Genomic DNA, 25,470 nt, shown 5'->3' on the forward strand with positions numbered 1-25,470 from the left:
CTCGATCCTCCCTCCATGGAGTCTGGGGGCCTGGTCTATCTACTTAGTAACATGGATTGATTTTGCTGGAGCACGACTCACACAGCCATGGCGCCTCCGTCAACGGCCTGGCGAAACCAGGGCTGGCAGCACCGAGCACCGAGCACAGAAGTACACACTGCACTGCAGAGTGCAACATGGAAGCTAGCACTTGAGACTCTTCGGGCTGTCGCGCCATAGCCAGTGGTCGACGGGCCAGCCACAGCTGCCTGACTCTTTTTTTTCCCCTTTGGCTTTTGAGGCGGCAGCTCAGATCACGCCTCGACATCTCCACTACTTTGTCACCGTCGCGCACTCCAGCAGGGCTCAGCTCCAGCTGGCTCCAGCGTGGTCGCTCCGGCGCAAAAATTCATTCATCTCGTCATCCCTTTTGCCCTTGCCGTCAGGCGCAGAATTAAGCAACCTGGGCTTTTTGGCTGCGCACCCGCTGTCGGAATCGCTTCCACACACGCCTCCCCTTTGTGTGCATAACTTTTTTTTCTTTTCCCCTTCTTCCTCGTACAGTTGCCTCGTTGTTCTGTTGTTGTTCTTCTGCACGCAACCACCGCAGCAATCCCTTTGTTTTTCTCGCCTTTTCTTATACCCAAGTCCCTGGCTGGTCTGCTCTGCTTCTCCGGTTCCGTGTTTTCCTCGCAGCCACTCTTGTGCATCGCGGGATTCACACTTGGCCTTGCGCCCCTCCCTGCAAAACCACTTGTAGGCTCTTGGCCGCCGTCATGAACTAGTGTTCCCACCAAATCTCTCTCACCGTTCTTCCTCCCCCCGTCTTTCTCCCAGGGCAATCTCGTCTTTTCCCTTATCTTCTTTCCTGTCGCCCCGTCATTTGTTTCCACAATTGGCACGCCCATCCGGAGTGCCTGAATCGACAATGCCCGTTGTTGACCCATCATCCAACAGGACCGCCGCTGCCGACGAAGATGGAGCGGATCACATCGGCTCTGACACACCACGGTCTGGCGTAGCGACCCCCCAACCTGACCTCCACGACAAACGTCTGCCGGGAATCATGAGCTACTTCAGCCAGGTTCGTCAAGACCCTCCTGCAACCGACACTTCTACTTGTGCTTCCTGCGTTCCTGTTCCTTTGGTGCCTGTCGGCTCCGACGCCGGCTCCACATCCTCGTCCTCGTCCTCGTCCTTGGATCAACAGCCAGATCGGCCAGCCCAGAGGCACTCTCCTACCTCTTCGGAGAAGCAGCAGCCGAGTCTTTGCCAGAATTCGTTGTGCTGCGCCCGAAGCGTGTCAGATTGCCATCTTCCAATGCCTTTGGAAAAGCTTGGTCTTGCTTCGAGCCACGTCTTACCATCAAGCATGGCTTCGCATCCATACCCTACTCCTCCTTCCTCACAGCCGTCATACTCCGAAAGCTCTTCATGTAAAGGCGCAAACTTCGAAGACGGAGAGGCTGCCAAGACGGCCTCCCATGGAAGAACGTCAATACATGATATCCGCCAACGGATTAGCTCTCCTGCACCTGCACCTGCAGTCTCAACCCAGCAAGACGGTGTGGGCGCGGGCTCGGAGCTTGTATCACCCCCTGCCACGTCACAAACACCCCCCTCGTCGTCATCTTCGTCATCCTCACCGTCCAAAACCATCCCCAAACTCCCCCAAACCTCTGCCCCAAGCAAGTGGTTCTCGCTCGAAGGACTCAAAGAGCTAACGCGTGGTGTCATCTTCAAGAGTGGTCCGCCGACTCCCACAAGAGCCTTATCTGCTGCCCACTCTTCTCAATCAGACGGCAGAGACACCCCAAGCCGAACTAGCAATGATGGAGCGGAAACGGCCAGCGGAACACAGACCCCACGAACCGCCGGCGTTCAACCTCCCGCTCAAAAAGGCAAGCTGACTATCAAAATCGTCGAGGCGCGTGGATTGCGAAAGTGCCGCGATCCCTATGTTGTCGCAGTATTCCAACGAAGTGAACTCATTTCGGGTGGTCCACGGACCATCGAAGAGGAGGAGACTTTAAGTGCTACCCCGTCCGGGCTCGGTGGCATTCCTATACAACGCCAGGGCAGCGACTCGGGTCGCCCGCCAATGGCCATCCCCATGAGGAGTCGTCAGAGCAGCAATACGAGTATTCACGACTACAACACCTTTCGCAATCGAACTATGCGTGCGCCATCGAGCAATCCTAAATGGGACGCCGAAGCAGTCTTGTATGTGATCTCTCTCTCTCTCCATTCTATCTCTCTCTTTTTTTTTTTTTTTTTTTTTTTGGCGCGCAACTCTTTCTACTGGAGAGGTTTGCCTCCTCTCCTCTCCTCTCCAATGTGCTAACGAGTTGAAAATAGCGATGTTGTGGACACCGACATGTTGGTCGACATTTCGGTTTACGATCACACTGCTACCGGAGAGGAATTTCTTGGCCATGTTGATTTCCAAGCTGGGAAAGACGGCGAGGGTCCCGTGAGAGGATGGTTCACATTACGCGGACATGCGGATACAATCGCCGAAAATGCGCCGACCGGCGAAATATACGTTGAAGCCTTTTATCAGAGTTCTGAGAAGAAACATTTCGGACCCAGTGATTTCGAAATCTTGAAGCTTATTGGCAAGGGTACTTTTGGACAGGTCTATCAGGTACGAAAGCGAGATACACAACGAATCTATGCAATGAAGGTGTTGCAAAAGAAGGTCATCGTGCAGAAAAAAGAGGTGGCCCACACTGTTGGTGAACGCAATATTCTCGTGCGGACAGCTACCACGGACTCGCCTTTCATCGTCGGCCTCAAATTCTCCTTTCAAACTCCCTCTGAACTGTACTTGGTTACCGATTATATGTCTGGAGGAGAGCTGTTCTGGCACTTGCAGAAAGAAGGTCGATTTGACGAAAGACGGGCCAAGTTCTACATTGCCGAATTGATTTTAGCTATTCAGCATTTGCATAACAACGATATTGTATATCGTGACCTCAAACCGGAAAATATCCTCCTCGACGCCAACGGTCATATCGCCTTGTGCGACTTTGGTCTATCCAAGGCCAACTTGACCAAGAATGACACTACCAATACGTTTTGCGGCACGACAGAGTACCTCGCCCCCGAAGTTCTTTTAGACGAATCTGGTTATACCAAGATGGTAGACTTCTGGTCTCTCGGTGTTTTGGTCTTTGAAATGTGCTGCGGTTGGAGTCCTTTCTATGCAGAAGATACCCAACAGATGTACAAGAACATTGCTTTCGGCAAGGTCCGATTCCCCCGCGATACCCTTTCGCAGGAAGGCCGGAACTTTGTCAAGGGATTGCTTAATAGAAATCCAAAGCACCGACTCGGCGCAACGGATGATGCCGAAGAGCTGAAGCGCCACCCGTTCTTTGCTGACATTGACTGGGATATTCTTGCAAAGAAGCTCATTACGCCCCCCTTTAAGCCGAAGTTGAAGTCGGAGACCGATGTCTCCTATTTCGACCCCGAGTTCACCACCGCCCTTGAACAGAACGGCTCTCTCAACGAACGAGCTGCTGCATTGGCCCGTGGCTACGCCGCTTCAACACCCCTGTCTCCATCTGTCCAAGCGAATTTTCAGGGCTTCACCTTTGTCGATGAGAGTGCTTTGGACGACCACATGAGGGATCGATTCAGAAACGATGATGAGGATATGGACGATGCTCAAGCACACCACGATGAAGATGATTGGGATAATTTGGATGATATTGACCTGCGTAAAGCAAATCGTATGAGTGGCATTGTGAAGACGTCAACCGCAGACGAACACATGGTGGGTGGTGCTCACTTTGACGTGTAACCGAATTTTACATGCTCGGGACGAAGAGAGGTAAAAAAAAACAACGGAAAATCCAGCGCTGGCAATTAGTTTACCCAGTACGTTATATCTTGCTCTCACCCCATTTCTCCGACGACTTTTTTTTCAGCATGAAATGGGTTTATTCGGTAATACTGCATATGGGGAGGGTTCGGCTCTCTGTTCTTTTTTCTTTTTCGGTTCTTTTTGGCTGTTTTTAGTCGCTTTCACCATGTGTTTTTTATATCGTTTTTTGCATCGGCATCTTCTCATGGGACCTCAACGAGCTGGAGGATACTCGGCGTTTTATGGTTGTGAGGTGGGATGCTGGAGCTGGCACCTGGTTTTGCTCTTCTCGCCTGTAAATACTGGCACCCAGGCCCCATTGTTGAAAGTCAGTAAAGTCCAAAAAATGGGAATAATAAGGGGCTTCTTCGCTGTCTAACGTGCTGCATTTTTTATGTCAGGATGCGAAAAAAGAGAGAAAGAGAGAAAGATGGGGAAACTGTGTTTTTATGTCGATATGTGCGCATGATGGTGGGGAGTTGGGAAGGCAGGTTAATGGTTCGGCAAAGAAAGCCTGAAGACGGCTGCTGCTCTTGTGAGACACATGGGGCCATTGTGAGGCAGCACAGGCGCATTAATGCATACATTGTGTGGTCATGCTCTCGAGTTTGAAGAGCAGCCATTTACAAAAGTTTAAACACAATAAAACGTTTGGCAAACCGTCGTGGTTCCCTCTCGTTTCTTGAAGCTTTACGTGCATGACTCGTCTTGGCAAATCGATTCCATTGTACGATAGAAGAGAGCATTTCCGAGCCGAGTAAGGACGGCCGTCCATGCTCGCTCCGTTCTACGGTTCTGTGTGGCTTATCAAGCAGTTTAGTTTCTACAGACAGCTGATCCTTGGTACTACATTCGTGCAGCTGATGTAGGTTGAGCTATGAAAGGGGGGTTTTGTCGAGACGACTTGGAAGAGTTATGTTTCCCCCTTCTGGCTAGTAATTGTACTCTTGTATCGACCTACCTGGCGCTGGTATTGATTACTTAGAGTCTTGGGGTTTACAACACACCATGGTGTTGGGGGTGCGGCTCGTCATTCATCTGCCCGGGCTATTATAATATATAATGCCATTCTTTCTCAACACGGGGAAAATGCATGCGCAGCGGAGCTTGTCCGCCTGTCGGCAGAGAGGCGTGCTTCCCTGACGAAGATTTGTAAACATGGAATTTAAGCGGTGTGGTGGCAACGTTTCACGGCGCGGCAGCGGTAGGCCAAGTTTGATGGTACACGGGTAAGTTTGATTTCTTTGCTTACTTCTCTTCGCATTCGCAAAACGGTCAAGTCCTACGCCCCTAATGGAGGCTTGTTAAGAGGAAAATGTACAATAGGATTATCGACTCCATCGTCACCCACCACCACCTGAACGTCTTGTCCTTCGTGGCCGGCTCTGTCCTCTCGGTGAGACGAGACAGCGCCGTCAGCTTGTTACACAAAAGAAAACACTCCTCTGCCGCGCATGTCGTCGTGTCTGGAGACTCTAGAACACGCCAGACACCTTCCGCTTCCACCTTTAAAAATGTCGAGTTCTAAGCTTCCGAAGATGTGTTGTATGGAATCTAGTGGGCGGCCTCGTCTTCCTCCTCGGCCTCGAGCCAGTCGGGGAGGGCGGCGGAACCGCTCTGGCTAGTCTGGGCGGCATCCTGGCCTTCAATCTCGACGGCCATGCTCTCGTACTCCTTCAGATTGCTGGCGAGGTCCGACTCTTCGGGGGAGGCGGGGGTCTTGGGCATGGCGAAGGCCTGGACTTGGCCATCAGCGTCGGACTCCTTGACGGCGGGGGTCTTGTAAGCCCTGATCTCCTTCAGGTAGAGATCCTGGACGAAGTCGGCTATGAAGAGAGAGCAATGTTAGCCACGTAGGTTCCCGCTTGGTTCGTGTGTATGTGGACGTTAGATGGGTAAATGTTCCCGAGGCTAGGAAAGACTGGCCGATGGTTGAGTCGTGTCGCTTGTGTACTTGGCAGAAAGCATCGATCATCACCCAGATAATGCAGCTATTCTAGCTGCATGTGCATCGGGTGCCTGTCGGGGGGGGTGGCGGATTCGGGATAAGCAGATGATGCCGACGGGTATAGGCGTGAGAGGTGCCACCTCCTCATTTGTCGGAGTGACAACGCGGTCGAAATCTGGGGTGAAGAAGGTAAAAGAGGGCAAACACATGTTTCTCACCTTTCCTCGAGACGGTTGGGGCAATGAAGCCTCGAGCCTGGACAGCATTGCCTCTGGTAACTCGTGCGACGGCGCGGACGGCCGAGGTGGCGCGCTGTTGGCCGAATCAGTTCCAAGCTCCCTACAATAAAGGCCGCCTCGAGCTTTCGAGCGTTGCGGGCGTCGACAGCGTTGCAAAAATGGTGGTCATCACTTACCGTGGCCCTGGACAGTTGGCTGAGCATTGTGAATGGTTGGGTGTTGCTCAATCGGGAACCCTGACTATTGGGGGGGAGATATGGTCTGAGGCTTTTGTGAAAATCGTGATGTCGATTTCCCCCGGTTGAGTCGGCCAGCAGTGTAAATTTCTGCCTCAGGCTGAGCTGCATCACTGGTGGTCCAAAACTAGCAGCACGTGATCACGGGTGTTCTTGGCTTTCAGCGTCTCACGTTTGTCCGATTGCCACCGACTAGGCATCTTGTCATTATCGGTGACTTGATGAAGACTATTTTGGTGATTGGCTTGCTTTGAACTGAGCAAGATTTGGATTTTTTTTTTGGCTTTAGTCCTTGATTCTGTTTTTGCGATTGGATCTCGAACTCGCAATGGGCGGAGGTGGACCGCGGTACGGCCAAACCCGAGGATGCTCAGAACCGGAGACATGGCGAAATCCACAGGTGTAACACCAAACCTTGATACTTTTGCCTCATGGGAGAGAACAGAAAGCGTGCTAGCAAAGAGTCTACTGGGACAATATATCTCACAACTGGCTCGATTTGATACTTGGGTTGTGCAAAAGGAATCTTATTACGGCGTATTTACTACTCTGCAGATCTTGCAAGTCGGCTAATATAGAACATTAGAATTCTCAACAAAAGGGCCGCCACTTTTCTCCCATTTCACCCGACTAACATGTTGTTGTCCGGGTGGAACTCATTCAATTTCATATCGCATCTTGAGAACCAGGCTGCAAAGGGATATTTTACTATAACGAACGCCTGCACACTCTCTCCCGGCTCTCAGCTCCAAGCTTCCCGGCCTGGAGACTGCAACCTTTTACAGTTTCGCAAGCTCGGTTTGGGACGACGATTGATAATGTCGGGTTTGTTGCCTTCTCCTCTTGATAATACCGAAACCCATCCCGGCAAGGTACATGACAGAGACCAGGGTCGCCACTATGGCGTAGGTGGCCACAAATCGTGAAGACGCTCCGGCGAAGTGAAGGCCAATGCCTCCATTGACAATACCCAGGATCATTATGATACGCCCGTACCAGGTATGAACGTGACTGATGGGACCACGCTGCCCGTGTTTGAGAAAATGCGTGTGGTGCAGCCAGCCGAGGACTGGCTGTATTGTCATTAGGATGGAGACGGCAAGACCCAGTTGCATATGTGCATCCTGAAAGAGCTGGAGACAGAATGTTAGCAGCCTCGAAACAACAATCGACCTGGGTCAAGGCCTGGATGGAATGAAAAGGGGGGGAGCTGTACCGAGCCGGCCCGCGAAGAGATAACGCAGCCGAGAGCAAATCCAACCCACATTCCGACAAATGCAAGCAGCTGCCAGCTAGCATGGATAAGCCATCTACCAAGCAGAGGCATAAGGGCTGATCCAACTGGGTACCCAATCAGGAAAGCAACGGACATGACGATGCCATGCGCATATAGCATGGCCATGCCATTGCCCTCGTCGGTCTCAACTCCGCTAGGATTGGGCTTGGTATTGCCATTCGTGGCGGGAGTAAGAAAAGGGTTCGAGTCGGAAGCAATGGTGGCTTGTTCTAGGTTGACCGAGAAGCCTGAAAAGGCATCATGGAACGAAATTGGCTCAGAGGGACTGGACGAGTCGATGGCTGCACCCATGTTCCAGGCATAAAGCCAGCTCGAGGAACTAGTTATAGCAATATCGGAACAATTTTTGCACAGTACATTGGCAACAAGGTTGTCATTCACGACCCCCGATCCAGGAAGCAGTTCAACGTCTGAACGAGCTTGGTACTCGGGCATGACGTGTCCTTTGCCTGGTCTAGTGCTGAGGGTCACGCCGCTTCCATTGGAATAGACGACGAACATGCTCGATCCCATCATGGCGGACCCTGTACCCAAGGCAAACCATGATAACGAGCTAGGGCCTCGAAGCTGGAAGTAGAGATTGCCTGGACTTGTCCTGCTGCTGCCGGCGGGTATACCCCATTGGAAACACAGCTCCCCGTCGCCTGGACAGGTGGCCGCTAGGGCAGCCTCTGTGGTTGACGCATCTGTTGGCGGGAACGTATTTTCTTGTTAGTATTCCCATGGCTAGAGCGTGAATTCTGTCGGCTACTGGAGGGGGCAGAGAGCACTTACACGCTGCAATGGTGGCAGCAACAACGGCTTTCATTGAAAGTTTCATGTTGGGCTCCTTGGATAATGCGTACGTGAGTAGACGATTTCTAGAGTCGAATCAGAAGATGAAGTCACTGGATAGGTAAAGAGGGATCAAATGGCATTCGATGTCGACGAACTCGTCGAGTCAGGGCCAGCCTGGAAAGAGTCAGACAGACGTTTCGCCATGTATTTGAAGCACGTCAACCTCACGGCGAGGATGGCAAGACAGAGCTAATATATCCACAGACTGCAAGATTACGAACAGAAGGCAAGTCGAGTAAATGGAGGCGCCACACGTAACGAGCCAAGGGGTCTGGCTAGTACTATGTTGGATGATGCCTGCTCCATGGCGTGGTTTCAAAACTCCCCCTCACACGACCCCGGACCCAGGAGCGGCAGCCAAAGAGGCCAGCGATATTTCACACAGGGCTTGCCAGGCAGCCGGGATAGATGAAGATGTTTGAGAGGGGCACGTCAGGTCGACGCCGAGATGTATTTTCAGCAGGGTCAAGGCCATGACGAGGACGGCCAGCATGAAGAGAAGACATGTTCGGACAAGTTTCAATCTACCCTCTTTTCCTTGCCAACGGCCAGACTTGTTGCACGGATCCAGGCCGAGGGCTGTGCTGCGGCATCTGTGTCTCGGCAAGCAGTGCGCGGCCACCGAGGCGCTGGATACAACAGTCACGGCACGCATGAAGCACAGCGACGGGAAGATTGGTGACGATTTCGATGGCTGGGCTGGAGCGTGCGCCAAGGACGTTGCCAAAGACTATTGATCGTCGGACGAGTACCCATTGCCAAGCAAAAGTCCTCCAACGGCAGCTTTTGACTTGAAGCGCCAACTGCTTCGGGAATCGTCACTCTTCCTGCGCAGTAAACAGTCACCACGCTCCCGTGAGTTGGCTACACACACAACAACTCGACGACGTAGAGTGAATAGCGCGATCAGTGCCGAATAGGGGCGTCTTTTGCCTGTTTTAGACGTATTTGGGGCATGGCTACAATGCCAGATGCTCCAAGGATCACGATATAGTTACCAAGATTTACAACCCGTCGAGTCCGCAATGTCAACGGGCCAAGAACAAAGTTGCCGCAGCTCACCAAGCGCGACACGCCTCCAGAGCACACGAGCCAAAATAAAATTAAAATACGCCAACATCGGAAGCCTCTTGGCATCTTGGCAACCCGGCAGACGTCGCCATGGAATGGGAAAACAACCCACCCAACCACGTCGGGTGTGTTTCTCATACGTCGCTCTGCGCCCCTCCCTTCCCCAGGCCAAGATCATCCCGACTAATAAGCCTCAATCAATCGATATCTGCGCCGGCGTTCGAACCGGCACCAGCGTCGATGCACACGCAATGCCCTCTGTGAATCGCTGGCTCCGCGGACAGCGTAGCAACGGCGGCCTCCAGGCGGATGATGCCCCCAAACGCCGCCACTCACCCTTCGTCGTCTTGGCGGTCAAACTTGAACAGTCTTGCGGAATGTCGGGGCGGGCTTCGTCCGAGGGCTCATCCCGTCAATGCAATCATTCGAGGTTGCGCCCAGCTCGGCCAGGAAAACATCGACCCTCCCGAGTACAAAACCCATCCATCTGGCCTGCCTCCCGCAAGGCGCCCAAGCGCATCCGTGGGAGGGAACGCAAAGCAGGCCTGCTCAATCAAGATATCCCTAGCAGTTAGATAGATTCACAGGCTGATGGCTCGATTAGCCTTTTCCTACCTGTTTCACGCCGGCACTAGATGAAACCACACTTTGCCGTGTGTCAAGACGCGTCAATTGGCAGGGGACCGTTGGCCAAAAGCAGGGCCCTCCATCTATGACACAAGATAAGAGACACTGCCCGTGGCATGGCTTCACGTATGTAGTAGTAGTATGATGATGCGTCCCATCTTCGTGTCGCGTGTGCCTCGGTGCCATTGGCAAGTTGGTTCCCCCCACCGGTCGATCGCAAACAAAGATAGAGCACGAGAAAGGAATAAAGAGAAAAACTAAACACTACAAAGTTGTAACATGAAAACTTGACATTCGCTAGCCATGTATCAAACATCATCTCCCGACGATAAAACACCCTGATCGCCTCTGTCTAAGCTGCTCATTTGCCAATCCACCCCCATCTTTGTAGGTGACGTCTACTCTAAAAGTTCAACTTGAATGAATGCATCAAATCAAAACCATTGCAGGCGTGTACATCATAACCACGCCGAGCAAAAGACATACAAACCCGACACGCAAGCAACCCCGCCCCACGAATGTCCACGGATAATGGAAAACACGGCACAATCCCAAGGCAAAAGACAAAATTGGCCCATACGCTCGTCACTGCCACAAGCACATGCGAAAATGGACCACCCGGCCAACTCTGCTCCGAAAGAAACCTGTTGCTCGCAACACCCGTTCTGAGATTTTGGGTCCCCAACACAAGCCAATACTTTACACACCATTGGCCAATGAGAACATGCCGCTCTCAAGTAGGCTCGATGATGCCACAAAGCTAAAGCCCCCAAACACATCATCCTTAGTCGATCCGCTCATCGGCCACACGTCTTTAGACGTCACCAACGGGCTGAGAGCCAGGTCTGTAAATTCAGGGGCAAAGTTCTCAGCAAGCTCTGGGTCTGTAATCATGGGCTGGATGGGCGGTTCCAGTTCCCGAGCCTCGAGCTTCTTCCAGTCAATCTTGCGAAAAAACCGGTGCTTCTTGAGAGTCAGCAAATCTTTGGGCATGCAGTATCCCAGTCGCTTGTGGGGATCCTTTCTCAAAAGCCGCGTGAGCAGGTCCTTTGCATCGGGACTCAGAAAGTACGGCATGACGAGCTTTTGCTTGACAATGTTGTCCTGGATCTTGGCGTGGTTCTGGCCTCGAAACGGCGGGTTGCCCGTCATGAGATCGTAGCCCAGTGCACCAAAGGACCACCAGTCTACGGCTTTCCCGTACCGCTTGCCAAGAATCACTTCGGGGGCCATGTACTCAACCGTCCCGAGAATCGAGTTGCAGCTGTCCTCGGATTTCTCCACAGCCACTTTGGACAGACCAAAATCTGTGAGGAGCAAATGACCGTCGGCGTCCAAGAGGCAGTTCTCCGGCTTGAGGTCACGATACACAACTCCGAGGTTGTTGTGGAGGTGAGAGATGGCGAGCAACATTTCTGCCATGTAGAAAGCAGCCACCGTCTCGGAAAACATCTTTTCCGTGTTGAGGTGAGTAAACAGCTCTCCACCCTGTCCGTACTCCAGAATGAGATAGAGTTTCTCGAGGTCCTGGAAGGCGTAGTAGAGCTTCACGACAAACGGGTGTCGGCTCACGGATTCGAGTACTTGGCGCTCCGTCTTGGTCTGCTCAATGAGCTTCCTGTGCACGACTAGCGATGCCTTCTTGAGCTGTTTCTGCGCATAAAGCCTCCCGGTCGCACGCTGTTTGACGAGGAGGACAGTGCCATAGGTTCCTTTACCCAAGCAACGGAGGGGCTCGAATTCCTCCGAAGTCATCTTACGCTTTGGGTTTAAGCCGCCTTCAACGAAGCCAGATCGCTCCCGGACACTCTCGCTGACAAAATCACTCTCCAGGGTAACCTCGTAGCTGGTCGATCCACACTCTGAACTATCGCTGCCCGCTTCACTGCGTGCTCCCTCCCGGCTTTGGGCGCGACTGTTGAGCTCTGTGGTGATTCCAGATCGAACTTCGGGACGACCACCGTTTCGGGCTACAGAGCTTGAGCGCGAAGACGTGTCGAGACTGAAGTGGTCCATTTGCATTCGCAGTTTCGCAATACCAGACACGGTTGGAGACGGCACCGCCTTCAAAACTGGGCTGCAGTTGGCGCTGACAAAGTCGTCGATCCGGGTTCGACCGCTTCGAGAAGCCAGGGTTGGGGTCTCTGAGGCACCATAGTCGGAATCTTCGTCTCCAGAGGTAACGGGAGTGCCCGTAAAGCCACGCACGACGGTGCGGGCTGGATTGGCCGGGCTTATCATGATGGTACGTGAAAAAGCGGGAGGGCTTCGTAGAAGAGTCGTCTAGGGGCCGTATGGTATTGGACGGTACGATGCCGGTCAGGTTGATGAGCTCGCTCAGGTCGTGCCCCGGCGTCGCTCCGGATCCGCGCGCTTCTCCGTGATGAATGGAAGATCGATCTCGTAGTGGCTCACAAAGCGCATCTGGTACTTGAAGAATGAGGTTCGCATATGGGAAGGCTTTTGTATATGCATTGGACAACGGCTTGCGGGTTTGTACGGCGGGTTTTGTGTGGTCGTGATGTTCACCAGATGGTGTACAGGGCTAAGGGGGAAGGGAAGCAAAAAAAAGCGAGGAGCCGGCTGAGAGACGCCAGCGTGTTTATTAGAAGACTGGTGCATAAGCATCAATTACCACTTAGTGTAGTACAGAAATTCATAGGGCAGTGCGCCCGCCGCACAAGGGCGGACGGACATGACACGGACCAGACACGGGTGGACATGGGCAAGTACTGACCCTCCACTAGTAGGAGCAGCCTGAATAAGGCCAGCCGCATAAGAAAAAAGAAAGCCCTAGGAACCCCGAGTCGATAAAATTAAGATTTTTTTTTTTTTTTTGCCCAAAAAGTGATTCCCCGCTACGGGTATGGACTACTAATTGTATTAGGGAGTACTAGGTAGGTTACAGCGTACCCCGTACTGCTGCTATTCAATTGGGCATGTCTGTGGCTGCAAGTGATCGGGTAGCCGTCAGCGCGTGGGGCGGCCAGTAAAAATCTGGTATCAGACATCCATCATTGCAGATCCCTGTCGCGAGAACATGGCAGGGCCACGGGCCGACGCTACAGGCAGCCAGCGATCGGCCGACCAGGTTTCAAACACTGCCGACATGGAGTTCATTTCTCAACTGCACAGCTACTTCAGGGTAGCCGGTGCTGCTTTCGCTCGCCGACAGTGGCTGCCTCATCCGAAATATGTACATTGAATCGGCAAAGCCATTGTTCACTCAGCCATGGCTTGTGACACAAAGGAGTCACCACAAACACGACAGCTCATGGCCAAAAAAAGCTGCCCTCGGCCGAACATGTCTGGTACACCAGCCCACATGGAGGTGTCTGTCAGGCTGCAACTCGGGTGCATTGTGGTACCAGACACGTTAGCTGTCGGTCTTGGTGTACAGTGGGTGTATGTACGGAGTGTTGCGCCCGGATGCTCCAACATTGAAGCCCCACTCACCTCCGGCCAGAGCAGCCCTGCAAGTGGTTAATTTTTAGAGCCGCTCGCAACCACCACTAGCGAACCAAACTTCGAAAGATTCAACCGCCGAGAGCTCTCTGTTAGCTCGTCACACGACCTCCCATCCTAGGTAGAACGTCAATCAACATCTGCATCGTACATCGAAGCTTCTATTGCAAATTGCTGGTCTATTCTGCCTCCATCCGACCGCCCAACGACGACAGTCTTGGCCCCGTCCCTGACGACAGCAAGGCATCATGATGCACCCGTCGCGTCAGGCATATGTCGAGGAGGCCCATTCGCCTGCGGGCATTGCGCTAGAAGATTTGAAGGATGATACAGACTACGACATGCCCATGGCGCCGGGCGCACCTCCCGAGAAGACGTCAGCCATCCTCGACCAGTTCAATCGAAAACGACTTGCTGCGACAATTGCTGTGCCCACGGATGATGGCCGCGTTCGAGCAAAGCTCAGGGAGATTGGAGAGCCCATCACATTCTTCGGGGAGGGCCCAGGCGATCGTCGCGACCGGTTACGAGAGCTGATGACCATTCAAGCCGAACTTGCTGGTCTCGAAAAGGGCGATGTTGACATGGAAGATGCCCCGGCCGAAGAAGAAGCCGAGGAACAGGAAGAGGAATTCTATTCCAGAGGAGGCGAGAAACTCCTGAAAGCGAGAATGAACATTGCAGAATACTCGCTGCCTCGAGCCAAACAAAGGGTTGCCTATCAAAAGCAGGAGGCGACCATTCCTTTGCGAACCCACGTCAAGTTTCGGAAACAGATCAAGGAAAAGCTGCAAGAGTTTGAGCTACAAGGCAGCCAGACAGTTGGACAAAGATACATAAGCATGACCAGAATATCGCCCAACGGAGAGCTAGTGGCCGTGGGTAACTGGGGCGGCCAGGTCAAGTTGGTAGAGATTCCCAATCTGACCGAGAAGATGAATCTACGAGGCCACACCAACAAGATCAGTGGTTTATCTTGGTTTCCTGGGGCGACCCTTCCAGACCAAGCAGTCTCCCCAGACGCTGTGAATCTGGCTTCCGGCGGGGCCGAGGGACTGGTGCAGCTGTGGTCACTGAATCAGGACACCCCTTTGTCGACATTACAAGGACACACACAGCGCGTCTGTCGTGTAGAGTTCCATCCATCCGGTCGTTATCTCGCCTCAGCGTCAGATGATACATCATGGAGACTCTGGGATGTTGAGAGCACCGCCGAAGTGCTGCTGCAAGAAGGCCATTCAAGAGGCGTCTACGCACTGAGCTTCAATACCGACGGATCCCTCTTGGCTACCGCTGGTCTGGATAGCATTGGTCGTATCTGGGACTTGCGATCTGGAAGAACAGTTATGATTCTGGACGGCCATTTAGATGGCCACATCAAGCCTATCCATGCGCTCGACTGGGGCTCAGACGGCCATCGTGTCTTGTCTGGATCCGCCGACGGCTGGGTCAAATGCTGGGATGTCCGCAAGGTCCAAAGAATAGGGGGCGTCGGCGCCCATAACAGTGCCGTCTCAGACATGCGATGGTTCAAAGGCGTCGATGATCCTCTTGACGGAACTCCACCTGGTGTGGATGAAAAGGGAGCCCAGATTCCCAAGAAGTCTGGAACTTTCTTCCTGTCGTGCGGGTTCGATAAGGAAGTCAAGATCTTCTCAGCGGATGACTGGACACTGATACAAACCTTGAGTGGGCATACGGGACCGGTTGCAAGCGTGGATTATAGCAGAGACGGCAAATGGATAGTGAGTGGCGGTCATGACCGGACAGTCAAGCTTTGGGGTCGAAACAATAGCGAGCCGTTGTAGAATGTCGCAATGTATGTTACAGGTACAGGTAAAATAATAGAGCATGTGATACCCTCCACTTTGCTCCATGTCTCTCCCTGGTTATCGACATCCTACTTGGCCTATTTGTACGGTTCGGTTGTCATCTCCATGGCAAAATTTCCCCCTTCTTTTGTTTCTCGACAAGTCAGTCCATCATCATTAGTGCATATCGTGTCTTTGAGGAACTTAGATCGCGTAGCACGGCGATGTACCGGATGCCAACCATTGCAAGTACCCAGCTGTGTTACTACCGTTTTGAATGCTCCCCGTTGGCCTGTTACATACTCTGTACAATATCAAAACGCCGTCATTCTGTCAGTACGCCGAGTTGCCAGTGGCGCCCCGCAACGAGACGTTTAGCCTGTGCATGGTGGTGTGGGTCAGGTGACCGGGTACGTCCTTAATTTGGCCGATAAGATAACTCACACAGACTGGTTGACCAGCGACTGGCTGGCTGTCATCCCATCCAGTCAGGCATTTCCAACAGGCATCTGGTCCCTCCACCAAACACCAAAAAGTAGATCCCTCTCCGCGCCCACGCAAGCCTACCTCGACCACAAGCACGAGGTAGCCCCTTCTCCATGGTTTTTCGAGGTCGCCTTTTCTCCTGGATTGCCCACCCGACATAGAATCTGCTGGATATGGCGAGCATAGACCGCTACCGTCCGCCTCGCGAGGGCTATCAGCCGCCCGCCCTCCCTGGGGGCTCTCGAACCGACGGACCATCACGATCTCCCCTGCCTCGACGAGAAATCCCGCCTGCCGCCCCAACGCCTCCTCAGAATAGTGCGCGGACGTCTCCTCCGCGGCCCCAAGCACAACCGCAGTCCGACGAACAGTCGCCGGCGCAGTCTGGCCACAATAGCCAAAGCACGGTGGCGAATCAATGGTCATTTACGTCAGAGGAAGTTGTGAGCACACCCAGCGTTATCGACGGATTACCGCCATCCGAGGAGAGACTTCGGCGGTCAAAGGGTGTCAATTTTATCTACCAAGCTGGCGTGATGCTGGACTTGCCCCAGATCACCCTGTGGGTTGCCGGGGTATTCTTTCACAGGTTTTTCATGCGCTTCAGCATGGTGCAGGAGAAGGGCGGCATACACCACTACGTAAGTCGACTGCATCTGCCAAGTTTCGGCGGCGAGCTGTGATGGCTTTGAAAACAGTGTTCGTTTCTAACCACGCGGGGTGTTGGGGTTTACAGAATATTGCTGCTACAGCGCTGTTCCTGGCCAACAAGGTCGAGGAAAACTGCCGAAAGACAAAGGAAATCATCATTGCCGTTGCCAAGGTGGCTCAGAAGAATGCAAAGCTTGAAATCGACGAGCAAAGTAAGGAATACTGGAGATGGCGAGACAGCATACTGACCTACGAGGAGATCATGCTGGAGCAGTTGACCTTTGATCTCATGATTGATAACCCGTACCGGCACCTCTTTGAACTTCTCGGCCAGCTAGACATTGTACACAATAAGAATCTCCGACAAGCTGCCTGGGCTTTCTGCAACGACGCCTGTTTGACGGCAATTCCTCTGTTAATCGAAGCACGGGATGTGGCGATTAGTGCCATTTTCTTCGCTAGTGTCCATACGCACCAACAGATTGATGATATCAATGGCGAGCCGTGGTGGAGATACTTGAATGGAGATGAGGAACGATGTACCAACGCCATCGAGGTGATGCGCCAGTTCTACACGGAGAATCCGCTCAGAAAGCAGAACACGTCGCTGCCATCACCCGCATTCGACTTGGAGAACACGCGAAGGCGCGCCGACACACTGCTTAGCCAGCCTGACACGCTATCCTCGAATGGCACACCCATGGAATTGGATAGAGCCAGTCCCAGTAGGAGCCCTGCACCGAGGCCGAATGGCGCTGATCGGGGGGATGGAAGCATGCCAAGGTCACCGATGAAGAGAAAAGATGCTGAACCGGATGGAGCGGTCGATTGCGGAAGAGCAGAAAAACGTGCCAGGGTATCGGAAGACGAAGGCGAGTTGGTGGAGGACTAGAGTGCTTTCGCTGGAGTGTCCGATTAGGTGAAGTGTTTTTTGTCTTTTTCTTCCCCTCGAACCTGTATGGCGTTATGGGCAGAATTGAATCGCTAGACTTTGTTGGCTTTGACCATGGGAGATATTGGCAGGGCCCCTGGCTCCCCCTTTTTGTATGTATGAACCTAGCATGAGACGGCGTCACGGATGGTCGTGGGCGCCATTGAGGAGCCTTTGATGGCATTTGGGTAGCCACGGAAAAACCACCAAACATGTTTACGTGTGCAGATACCCACGAGCAACAACAAGTCGCCTAGATACCCACGTATTAGGCCATTAAATCAATACGACTTACGAGGCATGTGTGAACAAAATGTGAATCAGAAGTGAGCAACCGTTGAAAACCAGGTGGCACGCAGGGTAGCTTCACGAGCAGCAAATACCAGATAGGCCCACGCAAGGCCACAAGGCACTCCAATCACCGTTGAGGAAAAAAAAAGGGAGGAAGGGGGTGGAGACAAAACCAGGCAGCCACACCGCAACAAAGGCCCTCCCTGCTGATTGGCTGCCTTTCTGCCACCCGCCAGATCACACCGCCCGCAGCAGCAGCTATAAAATTCTCGCCTGCCCGCCGGCTTTTTGGAATTTTTCTTTCCTTTCTTCTTTAGCTCTCTTTGCCTTTTGGCTTAGATCAAGTGTAGTATCTGTTCTTTTCAGTTTAATCTCTGAAAGGTCTCTATTGAGACCAATCTAGATTATTCTTATTTTTGGCCCTCGGGCAGTTTCCTCTGTGCTTGCACATGCTTCTGCCCACAGTGTCCCTGGTATTACACTGCCTCCAGGTGACGCGAACCTATCGTTTTTTTCATTGCTTTCGCTGGCTTGTCCGGTGGGGTGAAGAAGGAACTTTGCTACTGTTGATTCGGAGGTATTGAGATAGAGTGATGAGCATGAAACAACTTGGTGGGATACGGACGTAGGCATTCGAGGGAGAATTCTGGTTGCAAAGTTGGGAATATTATGCGTCTAGGAACTGGGCTTGCGGAAGAGCTGTTGACACACGTGTCGTTTGTCTGTAGATTTTGTTGAAGTCGCATTGGAGCTGAGGGGTCTGGGTTTCTGCGAGAAAAGGTCGTGATGGATAATGCTATTTCGTGATAAAAATCGAAGTGCCTGCTTAATTTCATCCTCCAATCTACCGTATTTCGTGCCCGTGCTGTACGATATAATGTATCCAGCGCCTCCTGACTAGAGAAACAACGCTATTCGATAATATTGCCAAGCAAAAGATGTCCCAACGTGTCTCGCGCGTCTCGAGTTCATCGTTTTTCCTGCCTTCAACCTCGTGCCAGAATTTTGTGCGGTGACTCGAAAACTCAGCCCAACTCGGCTTAGCGCCTCTGTGCCTGTGGGAGCAAACCTCCAAGCTGCCCTGTGCCGACGATACCTGAGCAGGGTGCATACTACATACATTTCCCCCACCACCACCACCAAACCCTCCTCGCTCGTCCGCCCTCACGGCCTGCCTGCCCGCCTGCCTGCCCGTTGCGACAGTTGGGATTCTGCAAATATGGCGACTCTAGGAGGATACTTGAACAGTACGTGTTTCTTTTGTACAATCAGCTGTTTCCGCACCCCTCTTACTGACGTGCTTCAAACCGGTAGAAAAGGTCCTTGTGGTGACCGCCGATTCGCGAATCTTGGTCGGCACGCTCGCAGCCTGCGACCAATCCACCAATTTGGTATGCGACACTCTCCTTTTCCCCCTACACTCTTCCCTACGACCATGGCAAGGCGCAGCTCTAACGTTTTGTGCGTGGGTAGGTCTTGACCGGAACGGAAGAACGGGTCATCCACGAAGCGGATGATAACGAACCCTCGGAAATCCACCCCCTTGGTTTATATCTTGTACGGGGCGACAACGTGTGCTCCGTCGGCCTGATAGACGAGAGCCTAGACGAAAGCATCAACTGGACAGAGGTCAAGGGGTCGGAAATCGGCGGAATCAAACATGTCTAGAGGGAACAGGCAGCAGGGAGTAGGTATCGAAGCACGACACGGACGACGATTTGTGTTTATGATTGGAACTACCGGCATGAGGCGGCGTTTTGGAGTCAAACAAGAGACGACCTGGAAGAATTTGGGGGCGTTTTGTTTTTGTGAAGAAAAATGCTACTTCTTTCGAGCTTGACGGCGACGTGGACAAAGAGTCCAACAGCTACAGCAGGTCATTATACTTTTAGCTGCAGGATTACGCAGCTCTTGAAACTCTATATAATATTCTCTTCTTCCTCTCCTTCTTTTTTCTTTTCTTTTCTTTTTATTTACGAAAACACGCGTTTCATCCAAACATCCTTGAAAATATCCGCGCCGGGAGACTCGACGAGACGGTTCACTCGGTTGCCTTTGAGGACGCTCAGCCAGCCGAACGTGTCGCCTGGAGCCTCGTCCTTGGTGATGACATTGGGATCGTCACGGGGATCCAGAGATGCCAAAGCTGCCAGCTCGGCAGGCTTACTTCGCAGTCGATTGTCGACGACATGCATGCCGCGGGTCCATTGGCCTGAAGTCTCGACACGAATATCCTCCAACTTGGCGGGGAACTTCCATTTTGGGTCATCATGAGTCAGCATGTACCATATTGTGAGGGGATCGTGTAGGGAGAGCCCAGGCTCGCTTCCGTTGCCCTCCATCCTCTCGATCTGGCTGAAGGCTCCCTGAATAAAGTGCGACGTCCAGGTGGCCAAGGGGCTACCCGCGTCAATATAAGGCTGAATACGTTCAGCGAAGAAGTTCCTGGTGATGAGGTGAGGGGTGGTGATGTCGAGAGGGGCAAGGGTCAGCTTCAGTTGGCACGAGAGCTTCTCCGGATATGCGCGGAGAGTAGACAGCTTCTTGGGAAGCAGGGGCATGGTATATGCCGGGTTGTACGAGGTCAGCGCATAGACGCGAGCAGCGGCGACTGTGTCGGCGTAGCAGTTGAACTCGGCGACGGGCGTAATGTTTCCCTCGACGTTGACGGCCCCGCCCATGACGACGAGTTCCTTGACGCGGAGGAAGGTTTCGGGGTCCTCGGCGGCGGCCAAGGCAACATTTGTCAGGGGGCCTACGGCGCAGATGGAGACTGTGTCGATGGGGTTCTCTTTGAGGATTCGCAGAATCTCCTTGTGGGCAGGCTCTTTGGAAGGTGTGAAGAAGGGCGAGTGCGCATGAGCCTCCGCCGCTGCGTCTGCTTGGAAGAGGGATTTCCAAGTCTCGGCTGGGGAGAGGTGAGGATGTGCTTCGTGGACGTTGTGCAAGCCATCCAGACCGTCTATCATGAACAAGCCGGGTTAGTTTAGAGACGAGAAGAAAAAATTAAACCAATAGAGCCACCAAATGTGGAAGACATCAAACCCCGGGGGTCAGTATGCACACAAGGGTCTCCCGTCCCTGGACTGATGTAGCACTCACGGAAGTAATCAGCCATCAAGCACTCGTCCTCGAGAGAGTGTTCAGGGCCAACAGCAACGATGGGCCTGCTCTTCTTCATGGTCTCGAATCCCTCGGCTCTACCAGTGGATTTTCTCCATTCCATCTCCTTTTCCAGGACGTGAAACATGGCGACGACGTTGCGAAGGCAGCTTGGCATCTGTTAGTTTGCGCCGTCTCCCATATCTTCAAAATAAAAAGTGACAGAAGTCATAACAAGGAGACGAGGAGCCATCCAATGTCTCACCTTTGCAGAGGAACGTTTCCATATGTGACGGATAACATGGCCACGTCGAGCTCTTCCGGCGAGGCACTCAAGGCCAAGAGCATGGCCATGACGTCGTCGACGCCTGGGAAATGCGCCTATCAGCCCATTGAACAAGAAAGTAGCTACACGACCGCGGCGTCTGTGGTGTTGTGTTACCTACCGGGGTCGGTGTCAATGATGATCTTTTGCGGCGCCATCTTTTGCTGGTGCGCTGTTGTATATAGGCGGTTGGGAAGGGTCAAGTATGTCCAAGCTGAGATATAGCACCGCTCGAAAGGGAAGACGGAGTGGCAAGATTAAAAAATAAAGGCGCCCTACGAATTCAGTCCTATTGACGCCTTGTGGGAACCGCCGTCCCCTCTTCTTTGGCGCGGGTTGCTGATGTCGCCTTGCAGTATATCCTAGCTAGCGGCTAGAGAGCTGAATTTGGAAATTCCGGGCAGGATAGCCCCGCCGGGAGATGTTGTATGTATGTATAAGTATGTATGCACATGCATGCGCGTCTTACTTTAAGTAAGCAAGTATGTATGTATGTCGCGGGCCGGGTGATGAGACTTGACAGTTAGCCAGGCGGTGCCAGGCTGATAGGATCAAATGGGCAGGCACAAGATTTTCAAGCCTGCTTGGCCGGGTCGACGCATGCCACCACCAGATTGACCCCTCATGAGGATGGAGTGGGCCTGGAAGGAACAATGAAGGAGCCGCAGCAGAGCCTTCCATGTTCAAATGTTAGGTCTGGTGCGGCCTGGCGTTTTATGTCGGCAGTGGCCGGGTCGGCTGCCTCCGAGGCGCTTACATCCTCGAAAAGGAAGGGACATGTCGAGCATTGGCACCTTGTGCAATGTATGTACAAGGCGTGATGTAGGGTTAGGGTTACTGATTGGGGTAGAGCAAAAATACCGCACTGGACGAGACGGTGCATCACGGCTCGGTTTCCTCGTTCCACTTACCGAGTACATACAGTTGTACAGCCGTCGGACGGCGCGGGGCGGATCTCGAACGAAATGTGGGTGTACCATCTGCTTGGCTGGCTACTCGTCGATTTGGTACGTATTCCAGGCGGCCTTCTTCGAACAATGCCCACTGAAGCGACGCGTCACGAAACAGTTTCAAGTCAGATGAGCAGAGAGAGCGGATGGTGGACACTGAACCAACTAGAAGCCCCGCGAGGGGCTCGGTGGTGTAGGCTACGGCAACTTGGTGCCGGTTTGTTATACGGATGTACATGGCGCCAATGATAATGGCGATGGCGACTATTGCGCTGCCCCGTAAACTGACAATGCCAGTGATTCTGGTCCAGTGCGTCTCATCGTGTTTCCGCTGCGGCAATCGCCTCTGATATGCTTGAAGCAAGGGATACTACTTGAAATGGTCATGGAGCGGCTTGCATGATGGAGTAACTTTTTCAGCATGTCTTTTGCTCTGGGTACTTTGCAGCTACCATGTTTTCCTGGAATGAACGAATCAGAAGCAGACAGTCACGTCATTTTGAAGAAAAGGACAAATTGAGAGGGAGTTGCTTATTTTTATCATCTCTGTGACTAGCCGGAAGACATCTCCTGAATACTTCCTTGCTTTAATTGCAATTTCGCAATGGCCGGTTTGCTCCACTGCCGGCGTGGCTGCAAGATTCAGGTCATCATTGCTAAAGCCCTATTGCACGATTCCTCGCGTGGAATGAACGTTCAGTCTGTGGATGGTGGATAGATGCCGGCAAACTGGGCAAAGGAGTGCCTGTCCAGAGACAAGATCATCAAACTTGGTCACGAAAGCGGACAAGAAAATGACGGCGAGGAGCAAAATGCACTGCCGGCATCGGGTCATTAGTTACATGTAGTCAGACAGGGGCCTGGCAGATATGCAAATAATACACGGCCTTGGAAGCCAGACATGACGGGGTTCCGACTCCAGCTACGTGAATGAATGACGTTGCTTGAGCTCAACCTTGGTCCGCTCAAAGCATCAGCAAGGAGAACGGGCGTGTCTCTTATCTTTTCTGGGACTGCACAACCTCCTGCTTGCCTCGCGTTGTTGGTTGTTACGGGTACCGGTTCAGACACGGACCCGGACTGCCGGGTCGGGCCGGCGGCGTTGACAGACGAGCGGCTGAAGTTGCGAGTTCATCGACCGAATGCGTGGGGGGAGAGCATCCGCAGGCGGCCTTTGCCCCAGGTAGACCGGCCTTCTTACACAGCACTGAGGAAATTCAACAGTACAAAACCAATGCGAGTGTACCGAAACAAACGGGTTTGCCAGGTCTCGGCCCAACAATATTGGTACGTAATCGGGAGATGACCGCCCACCAGTCGGAGAGAGTGGGGCCAATCGGCAGCTACCGCAACTTGTGATCCGATCCGGCACCCGGACTGGCCACCGGCCCCACGTACGACGCTTGCACGCTTCTTCTGGTTGTGTGGCTGTAGGAATCCCCAATGAAGCGGCGTATGTGGCCTTCAGGCCAGGGCTTTGAAATGCTCTTGTGTAGGGCGGCATGTGGTCTAGAGTCGAGGACGCATTGGCCGCAAGAAGAGCCAGGTTGTCTGCCGACACAACCGCATCTGTGCCCTCAGAGTACGTAGAGCCTGAAGATGAGCCTGATGCTATGATGGCTGGAAGAAGGCGTTGGTCTTTTTGGCAGAATGCCCCCTGGCAGTCTCTCTTTAACATTAGTACACGTACCGCGAAGTCTTCAATAACTGAGTATCCAGAACGAAACTGTCCCGGGGGGTTAAGGTGGAGATTGCCAGTGGAATTTCGTAGTGAGACTGAGCAAGAAATCAGGACAATATGCAGACGCTATTAAAACTGTCGTCTGGGTAATTTCCATTGTCCATGCTAGCTTGTATTAATTTTATGTATAAAAAATTAGAAGAAAAAGCTGGCGTATAGCTTCTCATACTTGCACGAGTCTTTTATCTTGGTTGCAACTTGTACGCAATCTCGGCCTGGTTTACGGTGGTAAATTATAATAATTGCGCCAACTAATTTGTATCAACTGTACCCAAGCAGGGCTCGGAACCAAGAAACTACACTATTAGTATACCTTTTGTCTGCCACGCTTTATAGTTGCCAGCCTGCAATGCAACCAAGCAACACGGAGCTGTGAAATGCAGCAGAGAGTACAAATCACATTTGCTTTCTCCTATAAAACCTCAGGAATCAGAATAGAGTCTTGTCAAGGAGCACTAGCTTTATTGTATTTTAGTTTTTTAACTTTGCGTCATAAAAGCCCGAGTTTTAGTATAAATTTAAGAATTCACCATGAGATTTTTTTAGCGTTATACGTAATACTATTAATCTGAGTTTCAGCTGTCGAAGCTTATAAGCCAGAATATTTCGCCATGTGCGTTTTTTTAACGCGAGGAATAGGCTAGTAGGCACTCCGTATATGCTAGCTATGCCACGCGCCAGAAAGGTGAGCACAATGCGCCAAAATAGTAAAATTGCGCCGACTCCAAGATGCGGTAGTCTAAAGCAGCTGCGTCTAGCGCACCTCGCATTGGTAAAGTCAATACGTAAGTTTGTAAGAGTGGTACCGCTTTGCTGGCTAAAGTCGTGCGGAAGAGACTCATGTCTAAGGGGGGATTTAGGCGATCAAACCGGACGAGGCCCAGACTGAATGCTCTTTGGGACCGGCCCATACAATCGGGACCTTTTGCTACTTATGGTTCAGCGGTCTAGTATTGTAAAACAGCATCTTTTCCCTCAAGACTACATGTACCTTTCACGCGAAAGGCTATCTGGCGAAAACCATTGTTTGTCTAGTGCCCGGCGCCCGCTTACCAGAAGCAAGAGCCGCGGGACGGTACGTAGATCCATGTACTTGGGTACCTGGGTACATGTAAGTACTTGCGAGCTGGCAAAACATGCAGGCCGGCATCCGCAGCTCTCTAGTGTTGCCAAGACCCCAGTGCCATTTGGCAACGTTGCCACAACTCAACTTTTGAGGTGAATGGCATAGCCCGAAGTACCCAGGCACAGGCAAAAACAAGTCCCAGGTGGCATTTTCATCTGGTGTGTTATACCCTGCCCTTCAGTGCCGGCCAGGCATTTATACTTTTTCACGTCCACATGCAGTGTTGCAGCTCACCCGAGCAAATGTTGTGCTGTCCAAAGGCAATATTATTCTACTTGTACTCCGTACTTACTCATGTCCAACATTCTAAGTTGAAAGCCGCATGCGCAGCTGCACGGGGTCCCCGGGTATAAGTACCTAGGTACCTAGGTACTCCGTACTGGGACCTGAGGAGTGCGTCGTCTCAATTAGTAGCTGGCCAACCAGACCGGCGCAATCCACGCAGGCTAAAGTGCAATTGACATCTGGCCATTCCGCTGTCCC

General features: G+C 52.4%; 8 protein-coding genes across 8 annotated transcripts; 4 read left to right on the top strand and 4 right to left on the bottom strand.

Moving 5' to 3' along the window:
• Positions 1 to 907: 907 nt before the first annotated feature.
• SCH9 (Serine/threonine-protein kinase SCH9) lies at positions 908 to 3,790 on the top strand (the record flags this gene model as incomplete). Its single annotated transcript, XM_014690672.1, has 2 exons — positions 908 to 2,202; positions 2,338 to 3,790. The coding sequence occupies 2 exons, from the start codon at positions 908 to 910 to the stop codon at positions 3,788 to 3,790; spliced, it is 2,748 nt and encodes a 915-aa protein (XP_014546158.1).
• A 1,617-nt stretch (positions 3,791 to 5,407) lies between these two features.
• Positions 5,408 to 6,243, bottom strand: G6M90_00g101880 (uncharacterized protein; the record flags this gene model as incomplete). Its single annotated transcript, XM_014690671.1, has 3 exons — positions 5,408 to 5,679; positions 6,020 to 6,113; positions 6,217 to 6,243. The coding sequence occupies 3 exons, from the start codon at positions 6,241 to 6,243 to the stop codon at positions 5,408 to 5,410; spliced, it is 393 nt and encodes a 130-aa protein (XP_014546157.1).
• Positions 6,244 to 7,055: 812 nt separating this feature from the next.
• G6M90_00g101890 (uncharacterized protein) lies at positions 7,056 to 8,393 on the bottom strand (the record flags this gene model as incomplete). Its single annotated transcript, XM_014690670.1, has 3 exons — positions 7,056 to 7,409; positions 7,493 to 8,259; positions 8,348 to 8,393. The coding sequence occupies 3 exons, from the start codon at positions 8,391 to 8,393 to the stop codon at positions 7,056 to 7,058; spliced, it is 1,167 nt and encodes a 388-aa protein (XP_014546156.1).
• A 2,414-nt stretch (positions 8,394 to 10,807) lies between these two features.
• Positions 10,808 to 12,349, bottom strand: psk1 (Serine/threonine-protein kinase psk1; the record flags this gene model as incomplete). Its single annotated transcript, XM_014690669.1, has 1 exon — positions 10,808 to 12,349. The coding sequence occupies one exon, from the start codon at positions 12,347 to 12,349 to the stop codon at positions 10,808 to 10,810; it is 1,542 nt and encodes a 513-aa protein (XP_014546155.1).
• A 1,472-nt stretch (positions 12,350 to 13,821) lies between these two features.
• G6M90_00g101910 (uncharacterized protein) lies at positions 13,822 to 15,381 on the top strand (the record flags this gene model as incomplete). Its single annotated transcript, XM_014690668.1, has 1 exon — positions 13,822 to 15,381. The coding sequence occupies one exon, from the start codon at positions 13,822 to 13,824 to the stop codon at positions 15,379 to 15,381; it is 1,560 nt and encodes a 519-aa protein (XP_014546154.1).
• A 662-nt stretch (positions 15,382 to 16,043) lies between these two features.
• Positions 16,044 to 17,413, top strand: pch1 (Cyclin pch1; the record flags this gene model as incomplete). The annotated part of the gene is made up of 2 exons (XM_014690667.1): positions 16,044 to 16,511; positions 16,607 to 17,413. 2 exons carry the CDS (start codon positions 16,044 to 16,046, stop codon positions 17,411 to 17,413), a joined length of 1,275 nt encoding a protein of 424 aa, XP_014546153.1.
• Positions 17,414 to 18,962: 1,549 nt separating this feature from the next.
• lsm8 (U6 snRNA-associated Sm-like protein LSm8) lies at positions 18,963 to 19,411 on the top strand (the record flags this gene model as incomplete). The annotated part of the gene is made up of 3 exons (XM_066131596.1): positions 18,963 to 18,990; positions 19,058 to 19,134; positions 19,217 to 19,411. The coding sequence occupies 3 exons, from the start codon at positions 18,963 to 18,965 to the stop codon at positions 19,409 to 19,411; spliced, it is 300 nt and encodes a 99-aa protein (XP_065987702.1).
• Positions 19,412 to 19,716: 305 nt separating this feature from the next.
• rihA_1 (Pyrimidine-specific ribonucleoside hydrolase RihA) lies at positions 19,717 to 21,328 on the bottom strand (the record flags this gene model as incomplete). Its single annotated transcript, XM_014690666.1, has 4 exons — positions 19,717 to 20,705; positions 20,846 to 21,015; positions 21,111 to 21,213; positions 21,292 to 21,328. The coding sequence occupies 4 exons, from the start codon at positions 21,326 to 21,328 to the stop codon at positions 19,717 to 19,719; spliced, it is 1,299 nt and encodes a 432-aa protein (XP_014546152.1).
• Between the last annotated feature and the right edge of the window lie 4,142 nt (positions 21,329 to 25,470).

This window comes from Metarhizium brunneum, chromosome 6 (genome assembly GCF_013426205.1).
Source record: "Metarhizium brunneum chromosome 6, complete sequence".
Taxonomy (NCBI): Eukaryota; Fungi; Ascomycota; class Sordariomycetes; order Hypocreales; family Clavicipitaceae; genus Metarhizium; species Metarhizium brunneum.